Raw genomic sequence first — 11888 nt, 5'->3', positions numbered from 1 at the left:
CAAGGCCACAGTGCCAAGGCAAGTCTGAGGTCAGGCTGGGAAGTCAGTCTGTGGGTCAGGACCAATAAGGTCCCCAAGAAGGCAAGTCATTCTGGGTACATCTCCACTGATGAGTTTGGTTATACAGGTGAGATGCCAAAAATATGATTTTCTGAGTGCAGTGAGTTCAACATTATCTACTTAACATTTTTCAGACCCTGCCATCTATGTGATTTGCCCATGGTCAGTACTACTGTCTGGTGAAGGAAAGTTGTTCTTCCAAAACAATGCATCTCAGACAGAAGCTGCCCCTTTCAGTGCACCAGAATTGCTCCACAGCCCAAGTAAAAAACAGCACTTTGGACTAACAAAGGTGAGGTATATTGCAGAGTACATCTTGACGACACCTCATGAAGACAAGCTTGTGGGTTTTAATGCAACATACTAGGCACCTACTGTCACATCCCATTTCTAATAAAACTAATCAAATTAGGCTATAGTTACAAAGATTTACATATATCTTGCAGTTTGCCATTGGATTAGCGTGCATGTCAATATCAAAATTGATTTTGAACATCATTCCCACAGGCCTGTATTATTTGTAAAGGCCCACAGAAATGAAGAACATTTCTATGAAATGGTGTTCAAGTAGATGTGGTAATTGTAATCTCAGAAGCAGCAGGACTGCAGTATCTGTGCAATCAGAGGGTGGAAACAGTCCCAGCAAGTCAGAAATACGTTCAGCTTTGTTAACAATTTATTTTTCTTCTCTCTGACAAATGAGTTTCTGGAAAGACAGTAAGATACAACATTCAGGCACCTGAAAGTTTTAAATGCCACTCAGACCACATACTCCCCTCAGGCAGAACACAGTATTTTCAGATTCATACATAACTGACCATTTAGACACCAGGCAGAAAAATTAAGCTGTGGAATAGGCAGCCTTATTCCAGTAATTATTTTCCTGCATACAACACCTAGTCAGTCCCACAGGTAGGACAGAATTTTAATCAGCAAAGGGAGAGCTTAAAAATTAAGGAAGGAGTTCAAATTTTTTTCCCTACTCCTGGCATCACTGAACAAAGTGATGGGCAACAAAAGGGCAGCCTGGCTCAGCCCAACAAGCTGAACAGTACTAATGATGCCAAGATGATTCTTTACCTTTTCTTTTATATATCTTTCATATAACTTTTATGTAGCCTCAGTATTCTTAGCATGCATACTTGTAATTCCTAAAGTCTGATAACTTAGCATAGCCCTAGTATTTTTTAAGCCAGGAGACCAAACATCCTAAAAGCCTCATAGTAGGAGGCCAGAAAATGCTGTGCTATCTTGGGAAACCAAGGTCTTCTCCAGAACATATCCTGTAAACTACAGATCTGGCCCATCCAGGGGGGAATTCTTCGGATGGGGAAATATCACACCATTCATCCAGGCCTCCCATTGGGACATCCTTGTTAGATATGCTAACTTGTAAGCATATAGGTGATCTATCATACGTGTGCATTGTGGCATATTCCACCTGGGTGAAATGGTGCACCATAAGGATCCTTATTAAAATACTGATAAAAAACCCTTATCCCTTAGCCATGTCTGGCTCTCAAATTTTTAAGACCAGGAAAAGGCATCTGTAATTGCATGCAACCTAGTCCATAAGCTACGAGTCACTATTTTACTTTTAGATATATTTAGTCTATTTAAAAAAAAAAAATCATCTGTGTGACTTCTTCCATTTTGTGACCAAAGACAGAAAAAGATGGTGTGTCTTGTATGACACAAAAAATATGTGGCTTTTCTGTACTAACTATTGATTTCATACAGGGTTTCCTTTTCTGTTTTGACAGATGCTGGTATATTCCTTAGGAATGACCCTCTATTGGTCAGCAGATTACCAGGTTCCTCCAAACCAGGCCAGTAACACAAACGTTTTTGTTTTATTTTATTCTGGTAGGTTCAAAGAATGAGAGGCACAGTTTGAAGTATCACTAAGAGGGGCTTTGTGTTTTGGACCACTAGAAAATAATGGAAGAGTTTGTGTCAAGGTCTAAGCTTCACCAAAAATATCAGTTCATACAATCAGGGAATTTAGCTGGAGCTCATCTTGCCTTGCCTTGCCTTGCCTTCTGTTTCTTCAAAAACCAGAATTGTTCTTATTAAGATGAATTGTAGTTTGATTTTAAGGATGATTATTTATTCCAAGACAATTAGGAACAAGCTACCCAAGGAAGTGGTAGAATCTCATGCCTGGAGGTATTTAAAAGATGTATAGCTGTGGCACTTAGGGACATGATTTAGTGATAGACTTGCCAGTGTTAGGTTTATGGTTGCACTAAATAATATTAAAGGTCTTTCAACCTAAATTATTCTATGATTCTCTTATTCTAAGATAGACAGGACTAAAATAAAAACATCATGTTGGCATGATTGTGGTGCTGTGCACATTTATGTGCTTTTTCAAAAATGGGATGGAAGAATAAAATTAACTCCCCTTATTTCTGAACAAATTCTATCAGTATCTCTGCTAGATGAAATTATTAATTTCTTGATTACCCAGAATCCTTTCAAAGACTTGTAACATGCATTTTTCTTCTTTTCTATATTGATGCTTTTGGTTGTTTGTTCTCAGTTTGGTGAGTACAGGCTTCCAGTAGATTTAACCTCCCTTTCACATTCACAGAGAAAAAGCTTTATAAGCTAAATGGCCTTAAAATATAAGTATCTGGTCTCTATGACAACAGTTTTGGCTGGTATAACTCCTTACCTTTTTGAAGTTAATGCTACCACACATCTTACTTCCATGAATATTTGAATCACAGTCTAATTAACAAAGCTCTGGAGCAAACTGAACTGTCTGTCACCAAGAAGCCCCTAATTGGGGCAATGATCTTTCTTGGGAGATGTCAATGCCTTCCAAGGCTATCCTGGATCCCACTAGAGGTTCATTCATTGCTGTTATGCTGCTTGTCTGGAATTTTCCCAAAGTCTAAAGGAATTCAATGCATGTTTCTCACCCAGAGTAAAAGGCTTACAGAAATTCCTGGTCCCAGTTTACACAGGATTTCAGTCTCCTGGGAGATGCCATTTAACAGTACCTCTATTTTGATGCAGTCCCTCCAGCTGAGTGACCAACTACATACACTCTTGCTGACACTCTGTGAAGATCTGCCACATAGAAGACTTTCTCCTGAATCCATTCTGGAAGCATGTGAAGCACATCAGAAGGAATCTGCTTCCTTACCACCAAAATTCTGCATAAAGAAAATGGTTCAGTTTGCAGTGGTAAGTGTCAGCGAGGTAGGTACTACTCTCATACTCCATCTCCTTTTCTGTGGTGAGAGAGGTGCACAGCAACACGGGACATCAGTGAGTGATTGCTGAAATTAATGTCTGTATGCATTAAGGAAGTGAGATCTGGTTCTAAACTTCTAGGCAGAAAGTTGTGTGGGCAAGTGTACAAGCAGATAAACAACGAAGCCATCTCACACACCACTTCTATGATGCCTTGAGAAGGCTGACCTAGAACAGAGGCTAGACAGTTAAAAAGGTAGGTATTTATTGAAAGGCCTTAAAGGATACACCTGGCCAGGGCTAAACCCAAGACAGACCTAAAAATGGTCACAAAGTGCAGGATTGGTCACAAGGTCTCACATGTTTATAAATTTTGGTCCATTTTTATATTTGGGTTAATTGTCCAATTACAGTTTCAGGTTATGAAGTCTCATCCTTCTTGTTTTCTCTCCTCAATCCACTGTTGTTTATGCTTTTGGGCCTGAAACTTGTAACGATTGTCCTTGGTATCAAGCTAGAAAAGGAATTGTTTTGTCTACCTGATCTGTGAAGGGAGCTCACTAACACTAAATATGAAGCTCAAAACTATACACCTAGGCAGCACAGAATCTGAAAAATATGAAAACTAAAACTTAAGGTATTATCTACACTCCTAGGAAGTGACTGAGCTTTTGTACTTAGAGTATCTTTGGTTAATACTGAAACAATCATAACTTTTACGGAGACCTCATATTGGCCAAAGTCAAGGACTTTATACAACAGTAAGGATTTCTCCATTGCCAATCTGGTTTCAGACCTTCTTCACAAAATTTAAAAAAATCTCATTTACATCATGTTAGGAAATTAATTCATTGTCCTTGAGTGGAACTGAATATTTGCTGTGAAATCAAGCCTGACCATATGAGATCTTTAATAAATGATCACATCAGGTTTTTCAAAATTTGGAGTATCAAAAACCATTTTTGTTTATAAGCTGAATGACAGTGGAAGAAAACACACCAGAATTCTCTTGTTTTCAACCAGTGTTCATTAAAACTTTGAGAATATTCTTTCCCTTGCACTCTTTCTTACTCTCTTTGCTACTGTAACAGAGGGTGACCCCTCTTAAACTTAGCTAACATGAGAGCATGGAGCAAACATACTCAGTCCTGCTTTGTGTTAATCTGAGAAAATAAAGTTGCCTATACAAAGCAAATCAGCAGCCTCTGACAGCCAGAGGACAAGGATTACTTCACTATGAGAGTCTGAAGTTCACATATCATATGACATTCACTTTCAATATTACTGCCTTCTAGACAGAGCAGGTGGTCACTGAAGACAGCATAGCCTCTCAGCTGAACAGAAGTCATGTGATAAGGAAAAGACTGCATGAAAAAATATCGGACACCTCAGCGCTGTCATCCCAGATGAATTTTCACCAAGGTAAAGAAAGATTAATAATCTGAACTCTCTAATAAGGATACAGACAGCCTTTTCTGTGTCTTTCCCAAGGTAGATGGATTGTTTAATTTCATGCTGTAGTGATTACATGTATTCTTGGATAGGATAGTTATTGCTTTACATATAAATTACTTCATAATGGAAAGACTCTGAAGCGAGTCAGTGAGGTTTCTTTTCCTTATTTCCACAAAGGACAGTAGTCTCAGGGCTGTGAAGCAATGATAACAAATCAGCTTGCACAGATTGGATTCTTAAAGCACTTTGCGTAAAACCTGTGCATATGAAACTCCTCTACTTTCAAAACTGCTTTTGTACTTTGTATACTCCAGTGTATTTGTGAAGGTGGGATTCTGTGAGGTAATCCTCCTGCCATTAAGGAATATATATTCATCTTTCCTATTTGATTACTCAAGCAAAGATTTGTAGCCTCTTTTTGATTTTAGTTTAATTTTCTATTCAAAAGATTTCTTGTAAATTCACATATGGATTGCTGGAGTGATTTCAAGACAAGGTCAAATCCTGCTGACTATATAAATAAACAAGTATATACCAATTTTTTATTTCTTTTAACTAAGATCAAGATTTATTATCCCACAGAGTAATGCTATAACTGTATCTTTTTTTCTAGTGTCTACACTGTACTGTTCACTTTGACAGAGTTCTCTTATTTTGGGGCAAGGGGAAGTCTGGCCCAAGCTATACAGGATTTTTTTTGGATATGCTCAACATTAGGCATACGAGCAATAAAATTCCAATTCAAAAAATCACACATATGCTCTGTGAAATCTGCTAGAATCAAACACAGACTTAAATACATCTGGAACATTTCTGTTACATATTATTGGTTATAAGAAAAGGGGATTCTTTTGGAAATATGCAAACAAACTACTCCTCAAGCCACAGTGGTTCACTTACTCAAGAACTGAGCTTGTAGATTTACACTTGCCAAATTAGGTAGAAATCCTGCTGCTGCCAAAAGGGATGGCCCCATCTTCAACCCGAAATTAACCACACATTCCTGCCAGTTTCCTTCCACTGGTTCTAGGGATTATGTATTTGGTGTGATCTCTGTGTTTTCCAGTGATTCAGGTCACTTGACTTACGTGTGCTGAAGAACTTCAATGAATTAGGGTGTCAATTGAAAATGTGTGAGCTGCACTTTGCAAGACAGCATTCCATTTTTTCCTTTGTTTTTAATTAAAAATTATGCTTCAGAGATTCTGTAAAAGGGCAAGAGAGAATGCAAACAAAGTGAAGTCAGTGTGCAAGAAAAATATGTACATCCTAATGAATTAGGATGACCCCTTAATGGAATTTCTGCATCTGACTCTGGTGGTGGATTCTCTCTGAGCATTGTTCATCCTGCACACAGAAAGAAGTTATAGCTCAAGGTTTTGGACCTCAGAGTACAAGGAATAAGATCTTTGCAGCTTATCTGCACTTCGCAACCTTTCAGTTAAACATGCAGAACAGAATTTGTTTTATATGGAATAGTTGAGAACTATGAAAACCAATTTTGGCCAGAGTAAGATTATGAAAGTAGTAGAATGAAGCTGCCAAGCCTTCCTCAGTCTTTTAGGATTTGGACTCAGGGTTAGAAGACAGAAGGATGTGGACTATATAAAAATTAGCCTATCCAAATATTGTTTACATTAACATGCAAATACAATGATTTATAATCAAAGTATATGATTCACCACATTTCCTTTCTGTTTCCAGACAAAGGGTCCAGATTAATGAACTATAGTCAGTCAACAGAAGATTACAGACAACTCTCTTTGGATTATAGTGACTCTAATAGTATTTCTGAAAGTACATCTTTGATACTGTCTAACCGAGGACACAGGAGAGGTAAGATTTTTATAAAAGATTATGTTTGTGAATTATGTCTAATTTTGTCCCCTGAGGTGTGGGACTGACCATGTGCCAGGTGATACACTCCCATGCAACTTGTGGTTATGTGACTTGGGAGGTATATTTGTGCTAAGTTCTAGAGAAGAAAGATGCTTTTATATTTGATTTTTTTCACTTGTGTCCTACTGTAAAGCTATCTCAGGTTACCATGTAGTCCCATCACCTCATTCTTGCTTCACGCCCCCTTTGCCAGGTAATGCTGTTCAGCAGATCTCAAAGCCTGACATGTTTTTAACACATGGGGTCTTGATACAGAAAAGGTGGGGCTACCCCACAAATGCATATGGTGGGCAATGTCAAGAGGTCAGCTCTGAAATCAGTTGAATCTATAAACAATGCCTAAGAGTGAATGTTCTATGAGGACATAATTCAGAAATTGGGCACATCCTGGGAAAAAACCCCACCACATCATAGACTCTGAGCCCTAAGCCCTCAGCCCAAGGATGAGGAAAGTGAGGTTACTCATGTTAATGCTCTCCTCCTGCAAGGCATTTTTCTGAAGCTCCAAAATTGCAATCAAACCCAGCAGCAGTAAAAACCTGAGATTGCAGCTGCTCCCTGAGTGACACATACGTGTCAGCCACATACACAGTCACACATAGTGAAGGTAAACTCAACAGAAGCCTGTTTTGTAAGCAGTTTAAAAAACATTTTGGTCATAAACTTGACAAAGGCTCATTCCAGCGACTGTGCATATCTCAATCTCCACTGAAACACTGGTAGCTGTTCATACTCAGGACTTTTTAAGACAGGATTCTAAAAATACATGAATAAACACAGAATGTGAAAGCTTGTTTGTCACAGACATTCTTTCATGAAATAATATATTTAAAAAAAAAAACATTCTTCTCTAAAAAAAATGTTACCATCTGGTAGAGTACCATTATCAAAGGAGATCAATATCTCTATCAAAACTGTACATTAGAAGCTCATTTAATATATAGCAAATCTACAGCATCAACTTCTTTGAAGAATACATGTTAATTTAATGCCAGGTATGTGTTGGATTTGTGATCAAAGCATGGCAGTCTGGCCACTGAAAGTAGCCAAGTTGTCCCACTGCTGTAACAGCTGATATGGAAAAACTAAGGGGAATTTTATGTGCTTGTCAAAATATATTTATACAATTTTATGAAAACCACAGTGCAAGCAGAGAATTTTGAGAGGTTTTCTCATTAAAAAGCATGTTGTTTAAGAACACGGGATTGAATCTTAACTTTGGTAAATAGCTTATCTCAAATCTCACATTTTGTCACTACCATCTGCAGCTTGAAAAAGCCCCACATGTTTATGCTTATTTTAGCAATGCGACTGTAGATGCTCTAGGTTTTAAAATCGCAGTTGGTTGGTTGGTACACTAGAATTCGGTGTCATGTTCTCATGTTGGAACTCAGAGTGAAGTCTCAGGGTGTAGTGCATGAATGTTCTATCTAAATGATTGCTTCCACACAGCTTATCTTACCACCTCTATCATTCTACTTATGTAATAGTTTGATATGCAATTCTTCAAATAGGATCAATGAAATGATTCAAGTGAAGAAAAATTTAACCTTCTCACCCTTCCTAAGAACTTCAAACATCTCTGTTGATACAAGAGACATCCATAGAACTTGTATAACCCTCTGGTTCTGCCTCTAAATTTCAACCTTTGTGTATTTGGACAAAGCAACATCCGTCCATTCTGTAGCAACAGAGATGATTGAAGGTGAAAAACAATGCAATCCTTATTTGCTAAGGACCCATAAACCATCCACTACTCCCTCCATGTTTTTATGCTGTAAAAACATTCACAATATATTCAACATAACAAGTAACCAGGGGAAGAGATACAATCATTTTCATTTAATTGATGTTATATTCTACTCTGATTAAGCCAGAGAAGTTTCATGGCTTTTTCTACCCATTTTATGCCTGAAAATAGAAGAACAAAAATTTGGCATAATTTCTGAAGAGAAAAAGCTGTTTCACAAATTACCCTGATAGAGATGGAAATGACAGGCATTATACCTACACAGCTGTTTTCCAAATTACACTCACATAAAGGGTTATGAAGAGAAAGTAACAATAACTAGGGAACTGGGAATACTGCTGCTGTAGTATTCATTAACCTTATTAAATAGCCATTTATCATGTCCAAGCAAGGACACGAGAGAAGAAGTTGCCAGTCTAAACTTCTTTCCTGTTGTAATTGTCCCAACATCTGATGCTGAGTGCTGCTACTATCATTTGAAATGTAAAATTTCCTTTATTTACTGCAGGAAGAGCTCCAGAGACACACAGATCATGTGACACCACACTCAGTGGGTCAAGGACACAAAGTAGCTACAAGCTCTTCATAAACAGGTAAGCTCAATTCAGATTTTTATAAGATGGAAGCTGTTTTATAACCAAGTGAAGCTAGCAACTGGTGTGGCAATGCCAATATCAGAAAATGCCTGAATTGCCATCTGAGCCTGTTTTGCTAATAGATGCTATTTATATAGAATAAATAACTTAATAAATACATATTATTCTATTATGTAGAATAAATAAATCATGTTCACCTAGACTTGATTTGGTGCAAAGTGGAACAGTCCAAAAGCTCTAGTAAAATGGAACCCAGGCCCTGAACAATCAATACAAAACAAGCAAATTCAGGATTTCCACATTTGCTCTGTACCACTGTGTCCTGCCAGATGCCACAGGCCTCCCAGAACAGCTGCCCCTAGCTGTGTCTCCACCAGGCAGGGAAGAAGCACTAGCCCTCTATAACTGAAAAAACTGGGAAGCTGCTCCACAGAGACTGTGAAAACATGGATTTGATGATCTTAGAAGTCTCTTCTAACCTTAATAATTGTATAATTTTATGAAGGGAAAAATCTGTTGAAAAGCTATGAACAGTCATCACTTTCCCCATCAAGGCATTCTGTCAGAGTTCTTATTTGTCCACATTCAGATTTTGGCTCTCTGTCACATTAAAGTGCTGTCACACCTTATGTGTTCTGGATTGGTTATGTCAGACCATGTATACAATCTATAATTTTCATTTGCATTTCCACCTCAGTCCTTAGACTGATTTTTCTCACTTGTGTCAGTGATATCCAGCCCTACACTGCCACTTTACTGGAGAGTTACAGGTAATCCAGGGACACAGGCACTAAAGACCTCTGCTCTGTCATGAGGATTAGCCTCATTTCAGCCATGGTATGGACAGCAGCCCCGTAGACATTGGCAAAGAAAACTGAGAATTGTACAACTGATACTAACTCCTTTTCAAAAGCCAGGGTAACACCACTGCTGCCAAAAAAGTTTTCTATACTGTGTGTTAGCCCAGTGCAGCTATAATCATGACTGTTTCCAAACAAAGAAATGTAAGTACTGTCAGCCTCTAGGCACCACAAAGACCAGAATCCCATAGTTAAGCACCATGTAATCCCTACAGACATCCCATTTAAATTGGGTTCTTGACCCAGTTAAACAGGAGTTTCTGCTTTTAACATGACACGAGTAATTCAGGCCCACAGGAAATGCTCAATTTAGATCAACTCCAAATTAAATGTGTCCCAAGTAAACAGTTTGAACTTCCTGATAAATCAACCATGATAATCTGGGCAACATGAAATATTCCAGTACCTGTAAAACTGCAACAAGAGAGATCTACAAGCAGGTTGAAGGATAGTGACTGCTTTTGTCATGAAAGAAGTCTCTGTCTACTTGTCTAACTACACACACATACATTTATATGTGCGTTCACAGACATCTGTATATGCATCATGTATCTAGCAGTTATATGTGTAACAGAGGATTTATTTGCTGGCTACTTCTGAGCAATTGCCATACCTCTGACTAAAAACCTGGATACAATCTTAAAATGCTTGATTTAAAATCATGCTGCCAAGAATGAGTTCCCCTCCTCTGCTGAAAGACAAACCCTGTTCTCCAAATTTCCAGCAAGCTGTTTCCCATAGAACTTCCAGGACTGTAAATCCCACTCCTGGTTGTAAGCACCTGCAACTGAATTTCTACCACAGTAACCATCCAATTACAAATACCATGACAGCAGTGGGGTTGAAATGACTTTGGGAATCACCATTTTCCCATGTAGGAGTATAATCAACACAAAAATTAGTCATGGGTTTACTATCTATAAAGCTTACTAATATCATCGTGCTCATTCTGTAGGCAGCCCAATTAACATACTTAACATCTCACAAAGTGAAGCTTGTAAGCATGGCTCTGCTCTATATCTAAAGACACAACTGTCAAATCTGGCATCTCTCACCTAACAGAAGTAATAAAAGGAAGTGTTTTCCACAGGAAAAGAAAGCCTTCTTAAAAAAGAATCTTGTATTTTGAGTTAATAAATGTTGATCTTTATGAGGTTGCATTGATAGAAAAAAAAAATCTAGATATCTTTATAAACAGAGGAATGTAAAATACAATAGGAAAGAAGAGAGAAGAGAAGAGAAGAGAAGAGAAGAGAAGAGAAGAGAAGAGAAGAGAAGAGAAGAGAAGAGAAGAGAAGAGAAGAGAAGAGAAGAGAAGAGAAGAGAAGAGAAGAGAAGAGAAGAGAAGAGAAGAGAAGAGAAGAGAAGAGAAGAGAAGAGAAGAGAAGAGAAGAGAAGAGAAGAGAAGAGAAGAGAAGAGAAGAGAAGAGAAGAGAAGAGGAGAGAGAAGAGGAGAGAAGAGAAGACACAATAATCATCTAATCCAACTGTCTGACCACTTAAGGGCTGATCAAAAGTTAAAGCATGCTATTAAGGGCATCTCCAAATGCCTCTTAAAAACTGATGGGCTTGAACTAGTGACCATCTCTCTGGGAAGCCTGTTCCAGTAAAGTAACTTTACTTAGTCCCCTTCTAAGTAAAGAAATGGTTCCTAACATCCTCTCTGAACCCCATCTACTGTAGCTTTGAACCACACCCATGTTCCCTGTTATTGGATACTAGGCACAAGAGATGAAAAACTACTCCAGTTAATTTGTTAAAATTTTTAGAAATTCCTTGAATGATTTCCTGAAGTAAATCTGCAATGTGCAAAAGAAAAGGATGAAACTTTGGGATAATGGAAAAGTTTCCATGTGTCTTTGATATTTGTTGAAAAAAATGCAATTAACAAAAGTCCACCTGAATGAAACCCCTCCTTCTGAACCACGTAATCATTATTTGTTCATTGAGTACATAGTATATTTGAAGTTTATTCTAAGGATATACATCTGATCACATGGAATACACCATTACTTTCTTCATTAAAACCATAGTACAAAGAGAGCTTTCTGATCTGAGATT

At 38.0% G+C, this 11888-nt stretch overlaps 1 protein-coding gene across 1 annotated transcript in view; it reads left to right on the top strand.

The window, feature by feature from the left end:
• Positions 1 to 3195: 3195 nt before the first annotated feature.
• FRMPD2 (FERM and PDZ domain containing 2) overlaps positions 3196 to 11888 on the top strand; it is a 56101-nt gene continuing 47408 nt past the window's right edge. The window contains exons 1-4 of the mRNA XM_088059977.1: positions 3196 to 3258; positions 4563 to 4689; positions 6427 to 6558; positions 8880 to 8964. Coding sequence (XP_087916103.1) covers positions 3241 to 3258; positions 4563 to 4689; positions 6427 to 6558; positions 8880 to 8964 — 362 coding nt within the window. The 5' untranslated portion in view covers positions 3196 to 3240. The remainder of the gene's footprint in view (positions 3259 to 4562; positions 4690 to 6426; positions 6559 to 8879; positions 8965 to 11888) is intronic.

The sequence above is a fragment of the Pseudopodoces humilis genome, chromosome 9 (assembly GCF_049639895.1).
Source record: "Pseudopodoces humilis isolate 2021_Gansu_Grassland_sample_001 chromosome 9, ASM4963989v1, whole genome shotgun sequence".
In the NCBI taxonomy this organism is placed as follows: domain Eukaryota; kingdom Metazoa; phylum Chordata; class Aves; order Passeriformes; family Paridae; genus Pseudopodoces; species Pseudopodoces humilis.
The sequence above is the reverse complement of the archived record's forward strand: the minus strand, read 5'-3'. Positions and strand labels throughout refer to the sequence as shown.